This window comes from Pseudophryne corroboree, chromosome 2 (assembly GCF_028390025.1).
Source record: "Pseudophryne corroboree isolate aPseCor3 chromosome 2, aPseCor3.hap2, whole genome shotgun sequence".
Taxonomy (NCBI): Eukaryota; Metazoa; Chordata; class Amphibia; order Anura; family Myobatrachidae; genus Pseudophryne; species Pseudophryne corroboree.
Window position 1 is genome coordinate 976,454,090 of NC_086445.1, and position 27,928 is coordinate 976,482,017.

Genomic DNA, 27,928 nt, shown 5'->3' on the forward strand with positions numbered 1-27,928 from the left:
AAACAACGTTCCTAGCTTTCCAAAGTCACAAGTTAACATGCTGACCTACAGATGTGTCCTCATACATCTTTTCCTGCAGCCCAACACCTTGGCACACCAGGTCATGTCAGAGTCTTCTAGCGGCGGGTGTCTTTTTTGCTCATTATTTGCCGAATATGCATCTTAGGGGGTCATTCTGACCCGATCGCACTAAGGCGCCGGCGCATGCCAGAAGACCGTCGGGCCGCTACGATCGCCTCTGCCTGATTGACAGGCAGAGGCGGACGCTGGGCGTGGGGGGGGGGGGGGGGGGGGACCGAACGGGGGGCGGGCCGCAGCGGCTGCGTGACGTCACATGCAGCCACTACGAGCCGGGGAACGATGATTAGCTCCCGGCCAGCACGCTAAAGCTGCGCTGGTCGGGAGCTACTCTTGAAGTGCAAAGGCATTGCCGCTGTGCGATGCCTTTGCACTTTTGCGGGGGGGCCGGCACTGACATGCGGGGCGGACTAGCCCTGTGCTGGGCGTCCCCCCGCATGTTAGTGTGAATGATCGTAGCTGTGCTAAATTTAGCACAGCTACGATCATCTCGGAATGACCCCCTTAGTCACAACGCAATGTGACTAAGGGGTGTATTCAATAACTGTCAGAAACTGCCGTCTTGTCGGAAAGACAGCAGCTTCCGACAGAAATAGGTCGGAAGGGGTTCCGATCTATTCAATAGGGGCTGATTTTTTCCGACATGTCAGGAATTCCCGACTTGTCGGAAAACACGTGGATCGGCGGAATAGCCACTGATCCGCATGCTTCTGTCGGAAATGGGGCCAAATCTGACAGGTTTTGGCCTCCTTTCGGACAAACTCAATCCGACTTAAAAACAAGTCGGATTGAGGTGAGGAGACAAGCAGTGCTGCGGGCAGCTGGGGAGCTGGAATCGACGGCGGGGGACATGCTGACTGCGGGGGACATGTCTGCGGCAGCGGGGGGAGGCGCTACAGGTAGAGAGGTGGCTCACCATTCCCTGGCCAGGCACCTCTCTGCAGCGCCTCCTCCCGCCGCCGCAGACATGTCCCCCCGCAGCCAGGCCCGGCCGCCGATCTCTGCGACCCCCCCGCCCCACACATGTACCCCGCAGCCGGCCCCTCCCGCTCACTACTCCCCTGGCCGCCGATCTCTGCTCTCCTGGCCGCTGCTTTCAGCGCATCCGCAGCCGCTGACAGCAGCGGCCTGACAGGACCCTGTGTACGGCCAAATCCAACAGATGGATTTGGCCGTCCATTGAATAGGGGTTGTCAGATCCATTCCGACAACTGCATGTCGGAATGGATCCATCTCTTATTGAATATACCCCTCTGACGCACAAGGAGACTGTGCTGATCAATGTTAAATGCGACACTTGTATATCTGTGTACAACTTAGGGGCTTATTTACTAAGCCTTGGGTGGAGATAAAGTGGGCGGAGATAAAGTACCAGCCAATCAGCTCCTAACTGTAATTTTTCAAACCCAGCCTGTGACATGTCAGTTAGGACCTGGTTGGCTGCTACTTTATCTCCATCCACTTTATCTTCATTGAAGGCTTAGTAAATAGACCCCCTAGTCTCTGAACCTGTACACGAAATGCTACAATGGAGCAGCCACAGCTTTTATCCAATACATGTTCTGTTCTGCTCCATTTACAGACTCACTCACACAATATACAAGTGTCATATATCCAATTAAACAGAACAGTCTCCTTGTGTGTCATTGCTTTGTGACTAGGGGGGTAATTCACACCTGATCGCAGCAGCAAATTTGTTAGCAGTTGGGCAAAACCATGTGCACTGCAGGTGGGGCAGATATAACATGTGCAGAGACAGTTAGATTTGGGTGGGTTATTTTGTTTCTGTGCAGGGTAAATACTGTCTGCTTTATTTTTACACTGCAACTTAGATTTAAGTTTGAACACACCCCACCTAAATCTAACTCTCACTGCACATGTTATATCTGCCCCACCTGCAGTGCACATGGGCCCTCATTCCGAGTTGTTCGCTCGCAAGGCGATTTTAGCAGTATTGCACACGCTAAGCCGCCGCCTACTGGGAGTGAATCTTAGCTTCTTAAATTTGCGAACGATGTTTTCGCAATATTGCGATTAAAAACTTCTTAGCAGTTTCAGAGTAGCTTCTGACTTACTCGGCATCTGCGATCAGTTCAGTGCTTGTCGTTCCTGGTTTGACGTCACAAACACACCCAGCGTTCGCCCAGACACTCCCCCGTTTCTCCAGCCACTCCCGCGTTTTTTCCGGAAACGGTAGCGTTTTTTCCCACACGCCCTTAAAACGGCCTGTTTCCGCCCAGTAACACCCATTTCCTGTCAACCACACTACGATCGCCGGAGCGAAGAAAAAGCCGTGAGTAAAAATACTATCTTCATAGCAAAATTACTTGGCGCAGTCGCAGTGCGGACATTGCGCATGCGCACTAAGCGGAAAATCACTGCGATGCGAAGAAATTTACAGAGCGAACGACTCGGAATGAGGGCCATGGTTTTGCCCAACTGCTAACAAATTTGCTGCTACAGTCAGGTCTGAATTACACCCTAAGATGTATTTTCGGCAAGAAAAGATGGGCGACGTTAGCACAGTTGCACGGAACGCAGTGGGTCACTCACGCCAGGCATCTCGCGCTGCGTGGCGTATTGAGGCTGGATGTATGAGGACGCATCTGTATTAACATTATAAAGCAACAGAAACATAACAATAGACAAAACAAGGGAGGGGCAGTTTAGAGGGAAGTCTAATATGAGAAGAGAATTTAGGAGGTAAGTAGTTCCCTTGTAACAAGACAGATTCTATTATTTACCCCTGTGTATGAGCCTTTAGACAGGAGGAATCAGATATACTGTACACTTGAATCCTAGGTCACCACCCCGCAATGTTATTTATTGTAGCACCAGAGAGTATTGATTCATGTGATTAACAATGCCTATCTCTCCAACCAGCATTTCAGCACAGTCACAAAACGGGACACTGGAGAATATTACTGTGAGGCCAGTAACAGTATTGGTACACAGAGGTGTATAGCAAAGAGGATGCAAGTGGGTGAGTAGCCTTAGCCTGTGGAATTAAATACTATAGTAACACGTGTACAGGAAGCATACAGTATATCAGGGTTCTGGGGAGATGTATTAAACCTTCCAGAGAGATGGAATGGAGAATTTGCCCATAGCAACCAATCAGATTTAAGCTATCTTTCATTTAGCACAGTCTATAAAATGACAGAACCTCACTGGTTGCTACGGGCAACTTCTCCACTATTATCTCTCCCGAACGTTTGAGACATCCGTAATGGAATTTCATTGGTTTCCCGTTAGTGCCATTGTTTTCAGTGGGGTTATAGGTCAGTGCTCAGCCAGTCACAAGCTGACTTACAAGCAAGCATGTAATCATTTTTTTGCGATTGGCTGAGATTTTCCCCAGTCCTGTTTCAATGGAATTTTTTTTTCTGCCTGTTGAATAAATTAATTATTTAACATATTTGAGAGTTGGAGAATTAAAGAACAATTTATTTATGGTGATGTTGGGTGATTTTAGCATCAATTCATCATCATTATTATTATTATTACATTTTATTTATAAGGCGCCACAAGTGTTTCGCAGCGCCGTACAAAGGACAGTACAGGGAGACAAAACTTAGCATTACAGTAAGTAAATAACAAAAATATAGTACAGGTAACAAAGAGCACCACAATTCTCAAAACATAATACAGCTAAGATGTAAGTAGTGAGGGAGTAATCATCGTACTACTAGTGGTTGATGGCCATAGATAGAGATGAGCCTTTACCAGTAGGAGAGAAAGCAGGTAAATATGGTCACTGAGTAGGAGAGAGCTGCGAGTGACATGTGTCAAGAAGAGGGCTTAGACAACAAGAGGAAAGAGGGCCCTGCTCTGAAGAGCTAGCAATCTAGTGGGAAGGAGCGACAGACAGATGACATGAGGTGCAAGCAAGCGGGAAGTAGCCTGATGGCAGTATGTAAGCAAAGCCGAGATGTTTAAGGCATGAGGCAGGGGGATAGAGGAGCAGCCTCAGGACTGGGTTATGCATCTCCTACAAACTAGTACAGAGCCTGGAATTCACTGTTAAAAAAAACAAATAACAAATGGTGCGCTTTAATTCATTGATTAAATGACACTGGAGCAAGATAGACTTGTCTGCTAACTAATTTATGCATGTAGCAGCAAGGGGGTGCACATTGTACAGCATCTTACCATTTTCTCTCAATGGAATAGAAATGGGTCATTTCAGATTTCAACTGGGATTTTTCTTCATGCCATTAGTTGTTACGTCTTGAGGCTGGAGGCAAAAATATCTGTGTTTTTAAAAGGAAGAATTAATAGCTGTTATTATTTTAATACTTATAATGGTATTCCATTAGACCCGGAAATTTGTCGGGGGCACGGGAGGGGGTTCAAGTTTTTTTATTTATTTTTGGACTATCCCCCGTGTTTGACTCCAGAAAATGCTTCCAAAAAGTCGTGGACCTATGTGTTTTCGCTGCCGCGATCGGAAAAAATAAGCCCGCTTATCGCGGATTTAGTTTCATCTGCCTCAAAGTCTCCTATAAGTGCCGTCATCGAGGCTAATTGGATAGCCCCGGGGGAGGTAATTAGCCATGATAATTTAGCACACCTAATTGGTAACCGCCTTTAAAGTAAGCGTAAAGTAACAGGCATCTAAATAGAGTGTATTAATAAAAAGTGTATTAATCCCAGGTGTATGTCTAAAGTTTTCCTTTCCTATTGCGTAGATGACTTGAACTTGGCTGCAATCATATCAGCAGTGGTAATTGTCTCTCTTGTGATCACATTGTGTGGCTGTGGGATTTGTTACGCACAGAGAAAAGGCTACTTCTCAAGTAAGTGTCATTTTTTCATATCAACTTACCCCCTTCAGTACTCTGGTCCCTCTGTCCTTTCCTGTTGTCCCTGTCATAAATTTCCATAAAACATAGGGGCAGATGTATTAACCTGGAGAAGGCATAAGGAAGTGATAAACCAGTGATAAGTGCAAGGTGATAAACACACCAGCCTATCAGCTCCTAACTGTCAATTTGCATATTGGAGCTGATTGGCTGGTGCGTTATCACCTTGCACTTATCACTGGTTTATCACTTCCTTATGCCTTCTCCAGGTTAATACATTTGCCCCATGATTTGGTACGGTATTTTGGTAAAATGGTACACAGTTGTCAACTCTTTAAGAACTTCTTAACTCCTGGTTACACCACTTCATTGTCAGCCACCAGTATGACAGAAGCCTCGCACCATTACTGTGTGCTGGTTGGTAATGTCTAGATGCTCAGATCTATAAGATGGGTAACAAGTTGAATTTAGGAACTATTTAATCTAGGCGCCAAATTGTTCACTCGCCATAGTAATGGGCCCTACATACTTCTCAATAACGATGATCGATATGAACGATATTGTTAAAAAATGAACGATAAATCATTCATATCGGTCAGTGTGTATGCATCAACGATGAACGATGCGCGGCCCCGCGATCGTTCATTGTTGATCTTTCCTCGTTTATACACGCAAGTCAATTTGGATGATATAGATGTATGTACTCTCATATCATCCAAATTGACCATCGATATCGTCCAGTGTGTAGGCAAAAATCGTTGGCGGCAATATCGACCATCGATAATATCGTTGGTCGATAAAATCGCTAGCATCGCCCATTGTGTAGGGCCCTTAACAGTAGCCACACGCCACTAATGTAATCCGTTGTCAATGTTTTATTCTTATATTGGCTACGTTATTGCTTAGTCCCTCCCATACCAATTTTGCCTACGTATGGCAGGATCCGGTATGATATACCGGCAGACGGGATGCCGGCTGTCAGTATACCGATAGTGGCATTCCGTCTGCCGGAAACCCATAAATCTGGTTCTACATTGGGCAGTCGGCAGACCTGGGATCTAACAGGGCTGGGGAACATGTTTGGGGGGAACATGTTTGGGGGGAACATGTTAGGACCGAAAAGAACTGGAAAGGCTCTAGAATTGAACCCACATTTTGCAATCCTTTGTACAATTCCGCCAGATGTGATAAATAGCCCCCACAAGCACACACCCTCTACACCTGTGTTGTGTGCTTTGCACTTGTGTATTTGTGGTGGAATCTATTATACTTTATGCCTAATTCAGTTTGTTTTGACTGTGCAAGAAACTCTGTATAATGCAACAAAATGGCTAGGTCTAATATGAGTCTATACATATTTCGTTAGATTTTAAATACATTTCTTAATTCCCTTCTCGGCCTTTGTTGTAGCAGAGCAGGGCCTTTGAGAGCTTTGCTGGACCTGTGTACAGGGGGCGTGGCCAGTTCTGGGAGGGGTGGCCACGATCCCTCCCAAAACAAAATGAAAAAATACTATGCGCTTCACCCCCCCCTTCCCCCAACACATACACACCCCTCAGCACCCCTGCAGCAGATTGTATGTTACATAGGTTTAGATGCAGGGCTGACTTTCTTATATCATAGTCACTGAGGGGCAGATTTATTAAGCTCGGTGAAGTGATAAAGGACCAGCCAATCAGCTCCTAACTGTCATTTTTCAAACCCAGCCTGTAACATGGCAGTTAGGATCTGATTGGCTGGTCCTTTATCACCTTCCACTTTATCACTTCACCGAGCTTAATAAATCTGCCCCTGAGTCACTTCAATAGTATAACCAGAAACGGGCTGATACTACCTGTTGGTGCAGATCAGTGTGCAGCCAAATTGGATGAAATCATGGGCAAGTTTTTAACTTGCATGACCTCCAAATATCCCACGTCCCCCTGTGTCACCGTAATAAGCAGATATGAGGTTATTGTGTAAAGTAAAATGGTTCTATTATCATATAGGAGGAGCAGTCAAACTTGATGTCCTAAAGTTAAATTTAGTTGTGGATAGTATTACTCCGGGAATGCGGTGCGGCCAGCTGTATTAATAGTATTGGAAAATAAAATATATATTTAGGACTATTTCCTAGTGTCCTACATTGTAACGATTCAGGGTTGGGCTGGGAATCATTATAATAAGAATTAGCAATGTGTTTTTACAGCAGTGGCAAAAAAAATATTTTTTAGTACAGGAAAATATATCCTATTTATGTTTGTTTCACATTATTTTTTTAGTACTGATGTAAACTGGAAATATGTTACGCTAATCAGAAAAACTTACGTGTCTACATATGTGCACTTTTTTAGTAGATGTGGGGGAATTTTACTGGTATTTCCAAATAAACGTGGAATTATCTTCCTTAATCATAAGAAGTACAGCATATATTTATATTTATGGATCCTAATCTGTATTATATCTTGTATAGAGTACACAACATTTGTACTCCTATACTGAGGAAAAGGCTACTCAATACAATTACATGGTAACTGCTGTAATAATTATAATAATAATACAAAAACAATACTTTACAATTTCAGTAGATAGTCTACTTTTACTGGCTTTTAAAAATAAATAATAATAATAATAATAAAAATAATTTAATTTATATAGCGCTCTTTCTCCAACAGGACTCAAGGCACTTTACAGACATTAAAAACAATGCACATAATACAGAAGATTTAAGTAAAACAGCAATCGATAAGCCGCACAGATATAAAAGAAAACCTTAAGCACACAGAGGCATAATGCAGGATTGGTGTAGGCATTTTGGGTAATAACTTCCAAGGGTTGTGTATTCCACCCTCACAAGGTACCAGGTGCGGCAGCCATCTTGGGCGCACAGCATAGGATTACCCAGGGTGGAATAGTCTCCCCCTAGAAGAGATGACACAAAATGGGGTGATTTCAGAGTCCTAAAGTTCAGTGTAGGGTTCCAACAAAACCACCAGGTCTATGTATTTTTTATCCCATCCACAAGCGTACCAGATGAGGCAGCCATGTTGGGCACACTTCGAAAGTTACACCGTGGGAGGTGAGCTATACAAGGGCACAATTGCATATATATATATATATATATATATATATATATATATATATATATATATACACACATGTAACAGACCTGTAGGGGTTATTATTGTAAGTATTCATATTGTGGTTAGATAACATCTGCATTAAAGTATATCTAACCCAGCAGCCCACTGTCTCCGCAGGGGGTCATGTTGCAGATATACCCGGCTCACCATTCTGTTATCAGGCTGACGTCAGTGATAAACTGTTTGTTATTCTACTAGTGAGATAAGCCAGCTGTTCTGTGTTGGAGAGAGCCTATAGCACTGATGTAGATCAAACTGACAAATGTCACTGGTGCGTACAGAACTGTGTCTGCAGATTTATCTCTTTACTCCTTTAGTTTGAGTTGCACACATTATCAAATATGTGGAACTTGTATTCTAGCATATAAATAAATCCATTGCAGCCATTACCATCAGCATCGTCTCTGAAAATGACATTAGGCTTATGGGACTCCAAAAGATATACATATGAAAGACAATTCAAAATCACATACACCTCTAAGGGGGGTTCACTACGATATGCCAGCGGCCGGGCTCCCGGCGACCAGCATACCGGCGCCGGGAGCCCGACCGCCGGCTTACTGACAGTGTGGCGAGCGCAAATGAGCCCCTTGCGGGCTCGCTGCGCTCGCCACGCTACGGGCACGGTGGCGCGCTACGCGCGCCACACTATTTTATTCTCCCTCCAGGGGGGCCATGGACCCCCACGAGGGAGAATAAGTGTCGGTATGCCGGCGGTCGGTATGCCGGCGGTCGGTATGCCGGCGGTCGGTATGCCGGCGGTCGGGCTCCCGGCGCCGGTATACTGAGCGCCGGGAGGCCGACCGCCGGCATACTGAAGACCACCCCTCTAAGGGTTGTGGATGACTTTTATCTTCACGACCTTACTGTAATGAATTTACTTGGGAAAACTCCTGACACGCCTCTCCAAGAATAAAGGGACACAGCTGCCCAATGCAACAGTAAGTTGTACACCTTGCAGTGACACCACTTTTTATACAAGCCACATTTCACACTGCATGGGGGAGATTTATCAAAAGCTTGGAGAGAGAGAGCAAGGGTTCTATTAACTAAGCCTAGGCTGGAGTTAAATTGGATGGAGATAAAGTACCAGCCAATCAGCTCCTGTCATTTTTTAAACACAGCTTGTGACATGGCAGTTAGGAGCTGATTGGCTGGTACTTAGAGGTCTATTTACTAAGCCTTGGAAGGTGATAAAGTACCAGCCAATCAGCTCATATCTGCCATGTCACTGGCTGGGTTTGAAAAATGGCAGTTAGGAGCCGATTGGCCGGTACTTTATCTCCAGCAACTTTATCTCTATCCAAGGCTTAGTAAATAGACCACTTATCTCCATCCACCTTATCTCCATCTGAGGCTAATGAGTGCTACACATTAGGCGACCCGCCGGCAGGCGACTAGGCGGCGGGGGGGAAAGTGACACTCCCCCGTCACCCGGCTCCATAGCAGTGCATGCTAATATGGACAGTCTCGTCCATATTGGCTTGCATGCATAAGCGACGGGGCACCAACGATGAACGAGCCGCGCATCGTTCATCATTAGTACATACACACTTAACAATATGAACGAGTTCCCATTAATTAATGAACGAGAACTTTCATATCGTTGTGTGTTATCTGCCAGTGTGTAGGGCCCTTTAGTAAATAGACCCCAAAGTGGAGAAAGATAAAGTAGCAGCCAACCAGCTCCTAACTGCCTTGTTACAGGCTGTGTTTGGAAAATGACAGTAAGAAGCTGATTGGTTGGTACTTTATTTCTGTCCACTTCAGTGTTTGATACATCTATTTAATGGGAAAAAAAGTCTGCAGATGTGGACTGTTCCGTAATGGACATTTGTAACACAACTTGTTAAGATTACGAATAAATGAATAAAATTTTGTACACGCAATAAACGGCATTTTAAGTGCAGTGAGTCATGTTGGAATGCCCACGCTCACAGTCACGCCTAAAGGCAGTATGTTTCCGGTGGCATGTCCAGAACATCCTCTATCTCTGGCTTTGTTGTAGAGGTCATTTTCCCATATTTAAAGTAGCAGATAGAGAGACCACTGGTGAAGTATAGGTTACTTAATTGCTGCTGAGAGATGAGAGACTTCATAACTGAGGAATCTTAGCTAATGTCAAGGCCAAATGTATGTAGGAGGAAGAACCCCATGTGAGGACAGACTGTGAGCAGCTGACACGTTATAAGTACCTCTCTGCCCCTTATACGCTTTCCTATGGCTAAGAATGGTCTACTGACAAAAGTTTATTGAACCTCACGTTCCCTGACAGTTAGTTGACAGCTACTTTCCATAAAATTAAGAATATTATTATTATTATTATTAACCTTTATTTATACAGCGCCACAAGAGATCCGCAGCGCCTTACAAAGTACAAAATCGGAACACATTGCATGCATAGCAAGAAAATAGTACAAAAGACTTGCACTACTTTGTAGAACATAGGGCACAAGCTACAGATGGGTCCACAGTTATCTTGGCTAGTTTGCTGCGCCTAGGCACAACATGGTTTGTTAACATAAACCTTTCATCTATTGTTCTCTGCTGCAATACAATACAGAGAACAAGACAGCAGGGGATTAATTCCGACTGCCCAGTCTCAGTTAATCCTATTAAAGGTCAAGATAAACATGGACCCATCTGTATGTAAACATTGCAGCATATGCCAGGGCCGTAACTAGTGAGTGTGCAAGTTGTGCCGTGTTACCGGGCGCTTGGCCTTATGGGTGTCACCTTCGCTGCCCACAGCACCCGCCTGTGCCTTGCACTGTGCCTGGAACAGCACCCTGCAGCCAGTAGCATTACAGCAGAGCTGACGCTCCTGGTAGGCACCCTGTGGCGACCTCCGGGCTCTCGATTCCTGAGCTGGTGACCTCTCCCCCTAGGAGTCACAGGTTCAGGGAGCATGACCTGCACAAGGCACACTGACGCCCTGTTACAGTGCTGGCATATGCAGTTGAAATACCCACAAATGTAGCATCGGCTGAGCCCAAAGGATTCGGTGTCGCAGTTGGGCAGTGGGGAGGACATGATGGTATAGGTCAGGGAAGAAAAGCACTAAAGGGAAGAGGGCCCTGCTCGTGAGAGCTTACAATCTATTCTCATGGTGTTCTTGTAATTATAGAGGTTCCTAACAGAACCTTCCCCTGTTCATAACTTGGTGCTGACATATGGGGTGATTCAGACCTGATCGCACGCAGGCGTTTTTTTGCAGTGCTGCGATCAGGTAGTTGCCGCCTACGGGGGGAGGGGATAATCGCTGTGCAGGGGTGCGATCGCTTGTGCAGAGCGCTGCACAAACAAAAGGTTTGTGCAGTCTCTGCACAGCTCAAGACTTACTCAGCAGCCGCTGCGACGATCCGGCCAGGAGATGACGCCATATGGAGCATTGAGTGGATTTTTTCCTAAATAAATATAACGTCACTTTAATAAAGAGCAGCGGACAGACTTGTGGTTCCCCAGCTGCTATTGAACATTAACTGGCGATAATGACACCCCTGGCAGCCACAGATTGCCCGCATAAGTCTTACGCATACTATTAAAAAAGCTTATATTGAATTTATAAAAGGAAAACAGGCAGCACATGCAATCTGCAACCAGGGAGTTCTGTATTCTACACAGCAAACAATACACTACACAGAGGTAAAGGACAGAAGTAAATGGCCTATTCAGTGTTATTTTTGTAAAAACAAAACGAGTGAACGCCCTCAGAAGTGGTCACGGTGCCAAGCCGCGGACAAAGGCAGGAAAACGGGCAGCAGCAGCAGTCAATGAGCATTAGTGATAGTGGGGGGGGGGGCAGTGTAGGAAATGACGGCTCAGCAGGCAGAGTCCCCACATGTTGCTGGTTCTGTATATGTCAGTGATATATTCCGTGAGCTCTCACAGCAGAAATACTCTGTGTTCTAGAGGAGAAAGGAGGACGAGTCTGCTCTGTATCTTTCACATATTTTGACAGGGAAAATGGTTTCAGTTATGTGTCTGCAGAGAAATGAATTTACTTCTTTACTATTCAGCCTGTTCTGCCTCACTGGGTCACTAAGCTAACGTTCTCTTGCGGTACAGTCTGTGAGTATACGTACTGAGATTTCCAGTGCTGGCAGAAGCCAGGTGGACTACAGGCAGGCATAGCTGGGAAAGCACACTCCGCATACCCCAGGGATGCATGGCCATAATGTGGTCCCATCATCACAGCATGATATCAGTGCCTCATGCGCTCCATATGAAGTTTCTGGGCAACCAATCAGCATTGACGTAACATTTATAATTTGCATACTATCAAAGTATACAGAGCAGCTGATTGGTTGCCATGAACAGCTTCTCCACTTTTGGGGTAAATGTATGAAGCAGTGATAAGAGTGGAGAAGTGAGCCAGTGGAGAAGTTGCCCATGGCAACCAATCAGCTGCTCTGTATAATGTTATAGTATACAAATTATAAATGTTACTTCATTGCTGATTGGTTGCCATGGGCAACTTCTCCACTGGCTCACTTCTCCACTCTTATCACTGCTTCATACATTTACCCCTTTATCACTGCTTAGTACATCTCCCCCTATGAAGGGTATATTTACTAAAGTGTGGGTTTATAGAAGTGGCAATGTTGCCCATAGCAACCAATTATATTCTACTGATCATTTATCTAGCATCTTCTAGAAGATAGTAGCTAGAATATGTTTGGTTGCTAAGGGCAACATCTCCACTTCTATAAATCCGCACTTTAGTAAATATACTCCAGAGATTCTGACATTGAAGCTGTCATGCAACACTTGCACATACTGTATGTAGCCATATATCCTGCAATATCCCCAGCAGAGGGTTGGTACGTCAGGAGACTGTGAGGGAGATTTATTGTACTGTATGTTTCTTATAATTTGTTCAACTGTTAATAAGGGTGGTATTCAGTTTGCCGCCTGTTGGGATTCCGGCGCACAGTATGCCGGCGCCAGAATCCCGACACCCGGCATACCGTCAACTTTTCTCCTACTTGGGGGTCCACGACCCCCCTAGAGGGAGAATAAATAGAGTGGCGAGCACAGCGAGCCCGCAAGGGGTTCATTTGCGCTCGCCCAGGTGTCGGTATGCCGGCGGTCTGGATCCCAGCTCCGGTATGCTGGCCGCCGGGAGCCCGGCTGCCGGCATACCATACTACACCCATTAATAAAGCTTTATTTTATTTTTTAAAGAGCATTTAACCACTTGCCTGGCTTGTGACTGGAGCCAGGAGTACGTTATCTGGCCAGGTCACATCACATGCGGCTCGCTGCCCAGCTGTGTGCCCGGCTTGTAGATTAGGAGATCCATTCTGCACAAGTGCAGACTTGATCTCTTCTGGCTCCCCGGACGCACTGCAGTGATGCGGCAGTCTCTGACCTCCGACATCACTGCCAACATCACCGTTGTGCGGCCGGTATTCTGGTGCACATGTGCCGGGGATCACGGTGCGGGCAGGGAAACTTGTTTCCTCCCCCAGCACAATTTGGCTTATGTCTGCAAGTGCAGAGACTAGCTGCAGCAGGAGAGACTGATCACCAGATCCCCTGGACACACGCTCCACTGCGCTCTGCAGTGGGGGAGGGGGTGTATGTGCCCATGGGGGTGGGGTAACCCACTGGAGAGATTTATAACTATTGGGGAAGGGGGGTAAAATAAAGATAAATATGGGGGGGGGGGGTGATAAGAATACATTGGTCACAGAGTAGGGGGAGGGGAATGCGAAAAAGAGGATTTCTCTGACGTCCTAAGTGGATGCTGGGACTCCGTAAGGACCATGGGGGAATAGCGGCTCCGCAGGAGACTGGGCACAACTAAAGAAAGCTTTAGGACTACCTGGTGTGCACTGGCTCCTCCCACTATGACCCTCCTCCAGACCTCAGTTAGAATCTTGTGCCCGGCTGAGCTGGATGCACACTAGGGGCTCTCCTGAGCTAGAAAAGAAAGTATATTTTAGTTTTTTTTATTTTCAGTGAGATCTGCTGGCAACAGACTCACTGCTACGAGGGACTAAGGGGAGAAGAAGCGAACCTACCTGCTTGCAGCTAGCTTGGGCTTCTTAGGCTACTGGACACCATTAGCTCCAGAGGGATCGAACACAAGGCCCGACCTCGATCGTCCGGTCCCGGAGCCGCGCCGCCGCCCCCCTTACAGAGCCAGAAGCAAGAAGATGGTCCTGAAAATCGGCGTCAGAAGACTTCGGTCTTCAACAAGGTAGCGCACAGCACTGCAGCTGTGCGCCATTGCTCCTCATGCCCACCTCACACTCCGGTCACTGATGGGTGCAGGGCGCTGGGGGGGGGCGCCCTGAGCAGCAATATTAACACCTTGGCTGGCAAAAAAAATCACAATATATAGTCCTAGAGGCTATATATGTGAAAAATACCCCTGCCAGAGATCCATAAAAAAGCGGGAGAAAGTCCGCCGAAAAAGGGGCGGGGCTATCTCCCTCAGCACACTAGCGCCATTTTTCCCTCACAGCTCCGCTGGAAGGATCGCTCCCAGGCTCTCCCCTGCAGTTTTCAAGACTACAAAGGGTAAAAAAGAGAGGGGGGGCACTAAATTTAGGCGCAGCAGTATATATATAAGCAGCTATAAGGGAAAATCACTCAGTTATAGTGTTCATCCCTGTGTTATATAGCGCTCTGGTGTGTGCTGGCATACTCTCTCTCTGTCTCCCCAAAGGGCTTTGTGGGGTCCTGTCCTCTGTCAGAGCATTCCCTGTGTGTGTGCGGTGTGTCGGTACGGCTGTGTCGACATGTTTGATGAGGAAGCTTATGTGGAGGCGGAGCAGATGCCGATAAATGTGATGTCACCCCCTGCGGGGCCGACACCTGAGTGGATGGACTTGTGGAAGGAATTACGTGAAAGTGTCAACTCCTTACATAAAAGGTTTGACGACATACCAAATATGGGACAGCCGGCTTCTCAGCCTGTGCCTGCCCAGGCGTCTCAAAAGCCATCAGGGGCTCTAAAACGCCCGCTACCTCAGATGGCAGACACAGATGTCGACACGGATACTGACTCCAGTGTCGACGACGATGAGACTAATGTGACTTCCAATAGGGCCACACGTTACATGATTGAGGCAATGAAAAATGTGTTGCACATTTCTGATGTTACCCCAGGAACCACAAAAAAAGGGTATTATGTTTGGAGAGAAAAAACTACCAGTAGTTTTTCCCCCATCTGAGGAATTAAATGAAGTGTGTGAAGAAGCGTGGGCTTCCCCCGATAAGAAACTGGTAATTTCTAAAAGGTTACTAATGGCGTACCCTTTCCCGCCAGAGGATAGGTCACGTTGGGAAACATCCCCTAGGGTGGATAAAGCGCTCACACGCTTGTCAAAGAAGGTGGCACTACCGTCTCCGGATACGGCCGCCCTAAAGGAGCCTGCTGATAGGAAGCAGGAGGCTATCCTGAAGTCTGTATATACACACACAGGTATTATACTGAGACCAGCTATTGCTTCAGCATGGATGTGCAGTGCTGCAGCTGCGTGGTCAGATTCCCTGTCGGAAAATATTGATACCCTAGACAGGGACACTATATTGCTAACCGTAGAGCATATTAAAGACGCAGTCTTATACATGAGAGATGCACAGAGGGATATTTGCCGGCTGGCATCTAAAATAAGTGCAATGTCCATTTGTGCCAGGAGAGGGTTATGGACTCGGCAGTGGACAGGTGATGCAGATTCTAAAAGGCACATGGAAGTTTTGCCTTATAAGGGTGAGGAGTTGTTCGGGGATGGTCTCTCGGACCTCGTTTCCACAGCAACAGCTGGGAAGTCAGCATTTTTACCCCATGTTCCCTCACAGCCAAAGAAAGCACCGTATTATCAGGTACAGTCCTTTCGGCCCCATAAGGGCAAGCGGGTTAAAGGCGCGTCCTTTCTGCCCAGAGGCAGAGGTAGAGGGAAAAAGCTGCAGCATACAGCCAGTTCCCAGGAGCAAAAGTCCTCCCCCGCTTCCTCCAAGTCCGCCGCATGACGCTGGGGCTCCACAGGCGGAGCCAGGTACCGTGGGGGCCCGTCTCAAAAACTTCAGCAATCAGTGGGCTCGCTCACGGGTGGATCCCTGGATCCTTCAAGTAGTATCTCAGGGGTACAAGCTGGAATTCGAGACGTCTCCCCCCCCCCCCCCGCCATTTCCTGAAATCTGCCTTGCCTACAACTCCCTCAGGCAGGGAGGCAGTGTTAGAAGCAATACACAAGCTGTATTCCCAGCAGGTGATAGTCAAGGTGCCCCTCCTTCAATAAGGACGGGGTTACTATTCCACAATGTTTGTGGTACCGAAACCGGACGGTTCGGTAAGACCCATTTTAAATTTGAAATCCTTGAACACATATATAAAAAAATTCAAGTTCAAGATGGAATCGCTCAGGGCGGTTATTGCAAGACTGGACGAGGGGGATTGCATGGTATCACTGGACATCAAGGATGCTTACCTGCCTGTCCCCATTTACCATCCTCACCAGGAGTACCTCAGATTTGTGGTACAGGATTGTCATTACCAATTCCAGACGTTGCCGTTTGGTCTGTCCACGGCACCGAGGGTATTTACCAAGGTAATGGCCGAAATGATGATACTCCTTCGAAAAAAGGGAGTTTTAATTATCCCGTACTTGGACGATCTCCTGATAAAGGCGAGGTCCAGGGAGCAGTTGTTGGTCGGGGTAGCACTATCTCGGGAGGTGCTACAACAGCACGGTTGGATTCTAAATATTCCAAAGTCACAGCTGGTCCCTACGACACGTCTACTGTTCCTGGGGATGGTTCTGGACACAGAACAGAAAAAAGTGTTTCTCCCGCAGGAGAAGGCCAAGGAGCTGTCATCTCTAGTCAGAGGCCTCCTAAAACCAAAACAGGTGTCGGTGCATCACTGCACGCGAGTCCTGGGAAAAATGGTAGCTTCCTCCGAAGCAATTCCATTCGGCAGGTTCCATGCAAGGACTTTTCAGTGGGACCTGTTGGACAAGTGGTCCGGATCGCATCTTCAGATGCATCGGCTGATAACTCTGTCTCCAAGGACCAGGGTGTCTCTGCTGTGGTGGCTGCAAAGTGCTCATCTTCAAGAGGGGCGCAGATTCGGCATACAGGACTGGGTCCTGGTGACCACGGATGCCAGCCTTCGAGGCTGGGGGGCAGTCACACAGGGAAGAAACTTCCAAGGACTATGGTCAATTCAGGAGACTTCCCTACACATAAATATTCTGGAACTGAGGGCCATTTACAATGCCCTAAGTCAGGCAAAACCCCTGCTTCAAAACCAGCCGGTACTGATCCAGTCAGACAACATCACGGCAGTCGCCCATGTAAACCGACAGGGCGGCACAAGAAGCAGGACGGCGATGGCAGAAGCCACAAGGATTCTCCGATGGGCGGAAAATCACGTGTTAGCACTGTCAGCAGTGTTCATTCCGGGAGTGGACAACTGGGAAGCAGACTTCCTCAGCAGGCACGACCTCCACCCGGGAGAGTGGGGACTTCATCCAGAAGTCTTCCAAATGATTGTAAACTGTTGGGAAAGGCCACAGGTGGACATGATGGCGTCCCGCCTAAACAAAAAGCTAGAAAGATATTGCTCCAGGTCGAGAGACCCTCAGGCAATAGCTGTGGACGCTCTAGTGACACCGTGGGTGTACCGGTCGGTTTCTGTGTTCCCTCCTCTTCCTCTCATACCCAAGGTACTGAGGATAATAAGGAGAAGAGGAGTAAGAACTATACTCATTGTTCCGGATTGGCCAAGAAGAGCTTGGTACCCGGAACTTCAAGAGATGATCTCAGAGGACCCATGGCCTCTGCCGCTCAGACAGGACCTGCTGCAGCAGGGGCCCTGTCTGTTCCAAGACTTACCGCGGCTGCGTTTGACGGCATGGCGGTTGAACGCCGGATCCTGAAGGAAAAGGGCATTCCGGAGGAAGTCATTCCTACGCTGATTAAAGCTAGGAAAGAAGTGACCGCAAACCATTATCACCGCATTTGGCGAAAATATGTTGCGTGGTGTGAGGCCAGGAAGGCCCCAACGGAGGAATTTCAGCTGGGCCATTTTCTGCACTTCCTACAGTCAGGGGTGACTATGGGCCTAAAATTGGGTTCCATTAAGGTCCAGATTTCGGCTCTATCGATTTTCTTCCAGAGAGAACTGGCTTCACTACCTGAAGTTCAGACTTTTGTTAAGGGAGTGCTGCATATTCAGCCCCCTTTTCTGCCTCCAGTGGCACCTTGGGATCTCAACGTGGTGTTGGATTTCCTAAAGTCACATTGGTTTGAGCCACTTAAAACCGTGGAATTAAAATATGTCACGTGGAAAGTGGTCATGCTGTTGGCCTTGGCTTCGGCCAGGCGTGTGTCAGAATTGGCGGCTTTGTCATGTAAAAGCCCTTAACTGATTTTCCATATGGATAGGGCAGAATTGAGGACTCGTCCCCAGTTTCTCCCTAAGGTGGTATCAGCCTTTCATTTGAACCAACCTATCGTGGTGCCTGCGGCTACTAAAGACTTGGAGGCTTCCAATTTGTTGGACGTAGTCAGGGCCCTGAGAATTTAGTTAGCTATATCTGCCTCCCCTGCAGTGCACATGGTTTTGCCCAATTGCTAATAAAAATCCTGCTGCGATCAACTTGGAATTACCCCCTATGCCTGATGCAATGGATCCAAATTCTAGGATCCATCAAATACACCACTCCTTGTATTAGATATCGGGGGTAATTCTGAGTTGATCGCAGCCTCAAGTTTGTTAGCAATTGGGCAAAACCATGTGCACTGCAGGGGAGGCAGATATAACATGTGCAGAGAGAGTTAGATTTGGGTGTGGTGTGTTCAATCTGCAATCTAATCTGCAGTGTAAAAATAAAGCAGCCAGTATTTACCCTGCACAGAAACAAAATAAAACACACAAATCTAACTCTTTCTGCACATGTTATAACTGCCTCCCCTGCAGTGCACATGGTTTTGCCCTACTGCTAAAAAAATTCCTGCTGCGATCAACTTGGAATTACCCCCATCAGCAAGTGTTTTTTTATGTTCTCCATAGGGTCTATGGTACACCTATGTCTTTGCAGAGAACTGGACTCAGAGACAATTCTTTCTATCCCAAATGTCAGGCTGAGAATGCCGGATTCTGGCATATGATATGGGATTGCCCAGTGGTGTATTCATTCTGGGAAGAGATCTGGAGGGATGTGCTGGTGACAGCTCCTTCTCTCCCCGGAGTAAACTCAAAGATATGTATATTTGGATTGGATCTTGAAGAGGTCCACTCTGTGACAATATACAGATATGTTCTGTGTCTCACTACATCAGCTAAAGTCATGATAGCGAGAGTCTGGTTCTCCGCTAACTCCCTCAATATTCACACATGGAGGGCACTAGTTAATGATGTGGCTCAGCATGAAAGGCACATGTTTAAAGCACGAGGCTCTGAGTCCGGGTTTCACAAGAAATGGGATAGATGGTGTAGGTCCAGATTGGGCAGAGAGGGTGGGACTGAAATAAGGTCATAATTTGGGGGGTGATAGAACATGATCAAAATGGCACATCATTATCCTCAGTGCTTAACGCTTTACAAATGTCTTGGGTTGTTTTTTTTTTTCCTCGCCATTATTTTGCACTTACAGAGAGTTAATAGATAGCAATATGTGGTTTTGGATTTGCTCCTAATGTATTGGATGTGGTAGTGGAGGATAAAAAGCATGACAAATGACGGGCAAGAAAAGGGCACACATGCGGACTTGTCTATTTATATATTTGTTTATCGATGGTAGTTATTAAGGCCCATACACACTTGCCGATAAAATGAGAGACGTCGCTCATTTTCCCCCTCCCTGAGCGACGTCGCTCATTTTATCGGCAAGTGTGTATGCCGCCAGCGGCGACCGATGCACGGCCCCGCGGGTCGGCAACGATCGTCGCTGTCGGCAGTGCATGCCTGCTCGATCTGGACTGTCGTCCAGGAGCTGCATGCACGGCCGGCGGAGGCGTGACGTCAATGAGCGACATGAGCGGTCATATCGCTCGGTGTGTACAGGCGGCCGCCGGCCGGCTCGGGAGGGTAAACACTAGACGACGTCGCTCACAGAGCGACATCGTCTAATGTGTATGGATTAATGTATTAACAATGTCAATTGAAAAATTTCAATAAAGATTACTCGATTCAAAAGAAACAAAACTTTAGTGATCCATTTTTATTTTATTAATAAAATATTTAATTATATTATTCAAAATACTTTTTCAACTTTCTTAAGTAATAAAAAAAGCAATACATTTCTGAGTGGTTTTGTGGGGGAAAATTGTCAAATAAGTGGTTAATGGGGGAAAGTATTAACCATTAGCGCACTGCTGCTCCCGCCAAAATATAAGAAGCAGCTTGAAAACCTTACTATACGATGAAAACATATTCCTTAACTTCTGCAAGCCTGGACAGTGTCCTGCATTATCTGTTACTAACAATAACAAGTCACCAAGCGCAGACTGCTGGGATCCCTCTGGAAAAGGAAACAAAACACGCTGCAGCTGCTAATCCTGTATCTAGTGTGAGATCTGCCTCTCTTACTAGACCATTCACCTACAGGGACCGGGGCAGTATATATTACCTGATATGACACTGGCCACACCCACATAGCACCAGCCACACCTCCTCCGCTGATCACTGATCACACCCACACAGCACTGGCCACACCCACACAACACTGGTTACACCCACACAGCATCGGTCACACCTCCTCCGCTTCTCACTGCATGCCTTTGATCATTTTCAGCCACAAGTCCATGTGGCCCTTCATCTAGCCCTGCCTGTAGGGGTTGCAGTTTGGTTGGGTATTACTTCCCACCACTCCTGGTACCCCCAATGCTGCACAAATAAACCATTATGGTAAATTACAGTGTTCAGTTGTATTAATTCAGTGCTTCCCCCACTACAGCTATATATTTGGGACAGTGTCCTCATGGGATCTCAAAGATGCAAAAAGAAAGAAATATCCTGAGAAGCACCTCCTCCAAATATACCAAAATGCCAGTTACTGTAATACCTATACTGGCTGTTTAATAATTAACTTTTATGCAGAATTATTGATAATGTACAACAGACCGTTCTCAGCATTTACTGTGCAGAGTGGCTCAGTGACTACGAGCACCTGTATTATTGTAAACAGCACTTAAGCAAAGTCATGTGACCCACACATCACTTTTACACTAACCATCCAATTCATAAAATGAATTGTGGCTTCCAGTATTTGTCTACATTGTGCTTTGTGTTGTTACGCAAAGACTGTCGGAGCAGGTCCGTGCAGAGGAACTCCAGGTTTTCCTTATCCTTGTGCTGGCACATGCACTTTCCAAGAGGAAATCTGTTATCTTAGTAAAATGTTCCCTCTTCTGGCTGCAACAATAAACAGACTGCACAAAGAATTAAACAAACCCCCACACAAATGTCTTCTGTCATATCCACACACACACACATTCTGTAGAAGCCAAATAGGTGCTCTGGAAAAAAAACCCATCTCTCAATATACGATTCCCTAATTCCGTTGCGATCAGTTGATCGGCAATTTCTCTGGAGAATTAGCAAAATCCAGCATGTTAAAAGTCCCCGACTGATTGAGTCCAATAATTTTTGGGTCGGAATCGATGTATCAGTATTGTCCAACATGTTGGATTTAGCTGATCACCTGACCCTGACATCAGAACGTAAAAATTGATGCCTGATATATGGGTCCCTTAGCAAACTCAGGGGGACCTGTACTAAGCAGTGATAAAAGTGGAGAAGTGAGCCAGTGGAGAAGTTGCCCATGGCAACCAATCAGCATTGACGTAACATTTATAATTTGCATATTATAAAAGTATACAGAGCAGCTGATTGGTTGCCATGCACAACTTCTCCACTGGCTCACTTCTCCACTTTTATCACTGCTTAGTACATGTCCCCCTGAATATTTTATTATTACAATTTATTTATAAGGCGCCACAAGTGTTTCGCAGCGCCGTACATACACCACACATTAGAACAATACAGGGTATACAGAACTTAACATCGAAGAAAACTAAAACAGATCACGTGTAGCAATTAGCAGCACAGTTCTCAGTACACAATACAGCTGAGATGTCAGGAACCAAAGACGTAATGGACATACCACTGGGGGTGGGCAGCCGTTGGAAGAGATGAACAGTCACGAGCAGGAGGAGATGCAGCTATAGACAGACACTGAGTAGGTGAAGACTGTCATTGAAGTGCTAGGGAAGAGGGCTGTGAGAACAGTAGGGAAGAAGGCCCTGCTCCAAGGATCTTACAATCTAGGGGATTGATGAACCTTGTTAACTTTTTATTTTCACTGGAGCCTCGCACAACTTATACTACCACGAGCTAGTATTAGATGCTTGGATTGGCTACATGTTGACCTGTCCAGGGGCAAACGCTGCATTTCTGGAGGAAGGTTTCCAAATGTTTGATTTTAGAGGGATTGTCGCCAGCCTGTGAAGGATGTATAATTAGGATGTAACAAGCTATAGTCTGCCCTAAACAAAGTGCAGTTTGTGTAATACAGTACGTCAGACATATGCAGGCCCAATTATTACGGTAAGCCACTTACCAGATTCTCTCTCTCGTACGATGACTGAGGACTCAGATCCACAGACACACACATAAAGCATACTTGGTAGGAAAATCTATTGCCATTGGGCATGTGCAGCAGCTCCATTCTGTCCTTTATACTATATGTAGTGGTGGCTGGCCAGGCTGTGAGGAAGGGGGGTGTCCGGGCAACTGGAACCCCCCTCCCCCCCTCCTCTGTTTGACTATGCTGTCCCCCTTCTACATTAAACCTGCAGGCATAACAGACATTTGCTGAGCTGAATAATGATGTACTTGTTACAATCCCAAGGGACTGCTAGCTGTGAACAGTGACTGAAGAGGACCACAAAGTAGAAAGTAAGAAAAATAGGCCGGACAGGTACTGTAGGTTGGAGGATCAGGCAGAGGGACTAGGGGAACAGTTGTCAAACCTTCTAAAGAGTGGAGAAGTGGTCCATAGCAACCAATCAGCATTTATCCAGAATTTATTAAGTACATCCTGTAAAATAATAGATTAATGCTGGTTGCCATGGGTAACTTCTACATTTGTCCACTTCTCCACTCTTTAGAAGGTTTGATACATCTCCCCCTAGGACTCTTAAACCGATATTAAAGAAAGGCATAGTATGTATAGGTATAGGCCAAGACAAGAGAATTGTCAGAAAGAACAAAGTCATCATCATACATCATAGGGCCAAGACTGAAATGGACAACAGCCAGGAAGGTATTGATGCAACCCTGAACAGGACACCAACACTAAGGAAAACGGACAGGACTGAGGCAGGAGTACCACAAGGATAGGAATAGGACCAGACGGGATCCAGTCTGAAGATCGACAGTGTCTAGGTCGACAATGTTTAGGTCGACCACTATAGGTCGACAGTCACTAGGTCGACATGGATGGAAGGTCGACAGGGTTTCTAGGTCGACATGTGCTAGGTCGACAGGTCTAAAGGTCGACATGAGTTTTTAACATTTTTTTGGGGATTTTTTCATTCTTAACGATCCACGTGGACTACGATTGGAACGGTAAAGTGTGCTGAGCGAAGCGGTAGCGGAGCGAAGGCACCATGCCCGAAGCATGGCGAGCGAAGCGTGCACTAATTTGGGATCCCGGTCACTCTACGAAGAAAACGACAAAAAAAAAAAATCCTCATGTCGACCTTTAGACCTGTCGACCTAGCACATGTCGAATAGAAACCCTGTCGACCTTCCATCCATGTCGACCTAGTGACTGTCGACCTATAGTGGTCGACCTAAACATTGTCGACCTAGACACTGTCGATAAAACGAACCACACCCGGACCAGACATCCATACCATAACTAGAAAACCAAGTTCCCAGCCTCAATATGTTTTTGACCCATAGCAGCCACTGTTACCTCTGGACAGCCCTCAGAGCCTCTGCTGCCCGCAGGATCTCCACAGCATGAGAACTTTACAAACACAAAAATTGCAACTTTAAAAATGTTTTTAAAACCCGACACTTTAAATCCCAAATCTTGTGCTATTTCAATGTTTGTTTCCAATTGAGCAGCTCATGTGAGCACACGGATAATGTTGTTAGTATAATAATCACTTGTAGAATGCAGGACTGTGTATGTGATCTATAACTATTGTTTGTCTTTTTCCTTATCAGGTGGGAAATCCTCTAAGTAAGTATCATTTTTATATATTACTTTAAAAGTTAATCCGGAATTTAAATCAGAGCTCAGTTACTAACACCTGATACGCCTGGCACTCAGAAAGGTGTGTCCGTGTAAAATGGGAGTAGTGTACCTGTTCTGTAAACTATAAGGATATTAGAAGTCACCAAAGTGCTATATGTCCTTTATAGAACCAGCAGTTTGCAGGCTGAGGTGGCAGTCTATACAGATGTGTCCTCATACATCACTGCTGCAGCTGCGCCAACAGCCCCTCTCGGCGCACCAGGTCCTGTGAGACGACTAGCGCCGGGCGTTCGTTTTGGCAAAAATACATCAGTTGCAACGCGATGCGACTAGGACGCACCAGAGACTGTGATGATTAATGTCATATATGACACCTGTTTATCTGCGTGCGACAATGGGGTCTATTTACTAAGCCTTAGATGGAGATAAAGTGGACGGAGATAAAGTACCAGCCAATTAGCTCCTAGTTGTCATTTTTCAAACACAGCCTGTAACATGGCAGTTAGGAGCTGATTGGCCGGTACTTTATCTTCGTCCAAGGCTTAGTAAATAGACCCCTGAGTCTCTGAACCTGTACACAAAGTGCTACAATGCACCAGAAGCCTCTTTTTTCAAATATACGTTCCGTTGTGCTCCGTATACAGACTCAGTAACACACAGTATACAAGTATCATGTATCGCATTAATCAGCACAGTCTCCTCGTGCGTCCTAGCCACATCGTGTTGCAACTAAGATGCGATTTCAACAACAAAAAAAATGCCTGGCACTATCAGAGTTGCACGGGACCTGTAAGCTCACTCTTGCCCGGCCCCTCGCGCTGCATGGTGTAATGAGGCTATGCCTCACTAAGTGGTACTTTTTTACGTAAGATACGGTACAGACATTTCCAAGGGAAAATATGTTTCTTGTATCAGGTTTATTGTATCCGCTGCGTTATACCTTAGTTCTGTGCCCCAGCGTGTAACACTTTCACTGTGAGTCACGTGACATATTTCAGCTCACTACTCTCCAAATAGACTATGTTATAAAAGTGAGGACTTACTAAATATAGTGATCTATCTATCTATCTATCTATCTATCTATCTAGTTGTCTGTCTATCTATCTATCCATCTATCTTGTCTGTCTCTATCTATCTATCTATCTATCTATCTAGTTGTCTGTCTGTCTATCTTGTTGTCTATCTATCTATCTATCTATATCTAGTTGTCTATCTATCTATCTATGTATCTAGTTGTCTATTTATCTATCTAGTTGTCTGTCTGTCTATCTATCTATCTATCTATCTATCTATCTATCTATCTATCTATCTATCTATCTATCTAGTTGTCTGTCTGTCTATCTATCTATCTATCTATCTATCTATCTATCTATCTATCTATCTATCTATCTATCTATCTATCTATCTATCTATCTAGTTGTCTGTCTGTCTGTCTATCTATCTGTCTGTCTAGTTGTCTATCTATCTATTTATTTATCTATCTATCTATCTTACATGACTGCTACATTAATGCATCCTCTCTTTGTCCGGCAGGAAGGAGAATGCTCATAAATTGGCATCACAAGCAGAAAGTGTAAGTATGAAATACAAATGACTACTTTGTGTAACATCGGTGTGTTGTAGCCGTGGATCTGACTGGATGTCAGAAACGCTGTGGTCCTGCTGCTGAATGAGACATGATCCTGACTGCGGAGCATGCCTTGCACATCACTGCACTGCACGTCCTCCGGAGCTGAGCGCACCCCAGTACAGGTGACGCAGAACATCTCCCCTTTCATCTGAAGAGGCGTAACTGTGCTGTAACGGGGTGAGCTCATGTAGGCTGCATTCAGTGACGGCGTGTCGCCAGAACTGTACAGATGCCTGTTTCCAGATGTGTCCCCTTACACCAAGTATAGGCTGGAGCAAGTGTCCACTGGTGAGGATGGCGAGTAGCAGGGCAAGTGTATAGACGGGGTGAGGGCCCGCATAGAGGCATACACCTCTGTATAGAGGTGAGCACATTTATGTACATGCATTTAAAGTGCATCTGCAACAATTATGGAAAGAGATATACTGTAGGGGCTGATTCGTACTTACCTGCTCTCCCAGAAGGTACAATAGACATATCTGGGTAGTTCCCCAGACTCCCAGAAGAGTGGGTGGATCTCCAGCATCCAGGTAGATAATACCTGAATTGCGCACCCATAGTGAGGTGGTGGGGCCAAAATGATGATATTCACGCTGTTTTGGCCCAGTGGACCCGCAATTTTTTGCATTTTGTCACGATGGAGGCTGATGGCTAAGGAAAATTAAAAAGTTGGGAAATATGGGCTGATTCTGAGTTGGGAGCAAAACGAAAAGGGCCAAGTAACTTTGTACCTGGGCAAAACCACGCTGCCGGTGGGGCAGATGTAACGTGCACAGAGATTTGGCTGAGCTGCGTCCAAACTGAAATCTAAATTGCAGTGTAAATATAAAGCAGTCCAACATTTGTGGGCTACATGCAGAAGCAGCCAGTATTACAAGGAAACAATATATATTTGCACCCCTTACAGTGCAACATGGTTTATTCCAGATTCCGGTTACTTCCCAATTCTGCCAGGCCCAAAGAGTGGTATAACCGATTTTGTGGTTGAAGTGCTGCAAAATAGAATGCAGGTTTGATAATACAATAGCAATGCCAAACTTAATAACTATTGAATACAATTGACAGTAAAATGCACAATAGATTAGAACAGAGGTTGTCATCTGTAGTCCTCGAGTACTCCCAACAGGTCATGTTTTCCAGGTTTCAGATATCATATATTATATTATAGAAGGTGCTAGATAAATGAGAAGTCGAAACATATTGGTTGCTATGGGCAGCATTCCATCTTAAATAAAAGTCCCATCTTAGTAAATTTACCCCATATAGTACTGTACATCATTTGAGAATGTCTTTGCTAGGTGGATACTTTAGAAAATACAGGAAACATTGATAAAAAGGATGATAGTGTCTATGTTTGTCTGATGTGATGACCAAAGTGTAGAGTAATGGGAGATTTAGCCCCCTGTAAGAATACCCTGTTCCACTGACCGCTGTGCAAGTTTTAGGATTCTCAGAACACGAATGAAAGGTCAGGAATGGCCTCCATCTACTTTCCCTATCATATGGTAGCATGAAGGGAGCAACAATTATAGGAGTTTTTACCCTATCAAACACCCAAACGGAAGTAGTGGGTGGCTTTTATCGCCTCTGGTCACATGGGTGACCCAGTTTTACATATTATACCCCCAGTTATTCAGATTACTGGCTTACTCAGAAATATATGAATGCATAAGAAATGCAGAGCGGGAGGAGGTTTTAGAAAAATGAAAACAGAATCTCTTTGTAAAGTAAAAAGTTATTCAGATATAACGGGTAGGACGCCCCTCAGTTAAAATGTGTAAGGGGGAGATCTATAGTATTACACAGCGGTGCAAGTATGCGGGTACACTCTGGTACGGAGTACCCTTAAGAATTTGGGAGCGGGTACGCAGTACCACCTGCCACACACTTTGCCATTACAATTATAATGTGCCACAAAGCAACAAGACCATGGTGCTTGGCAGCATGACGGCTCCTCCCACTTTGTCAGGGTTACTGGGAGTGCGACAGTGGCTGTATTTTCCTGTTATAATGGAGGCATTACTATATATTGTTATTAAATTGGTGGCATTACTATATATT

General features: G+C 45.8%; 1 protein-coding gene across 2 annotated transcripts in view; it reads left to right on the forward strand.

Moving 5' to 3' along the window:
* Nucleotides 1-27,928, forward strand: part of JAM2 (junctional adhesion molecule 2) — a 171,605-nt gene that overhangs the window by 138,227 nt on the left and 5,450 nt on the right. For both annotated transcript variants that reach the window (XM_063956373.1, XM_063956374.1), the window contains exons 6-9: nucleotides 2,962-3,061; nucleotides 4,770-4,877; nucleotides 24,207-24,222; nucleotides 25,771-25,810. In XM_063956373.1, coding sequence (XP_063812443.1) covers nucleotides 2,962-3,061; nucleotides 4,770-4,877; nucleotides 24,207-24,222; nucleotides 25,771-25,810 — 264 coding nt within the window. The remainder of the gene's footprint in view (nucleotides 1-2,961; nucleotides 3,062-4,769; nucleotides 4,878-24,206; nucleotides 24,223-25,770; nucleotides 25,811-27,928) is intronic.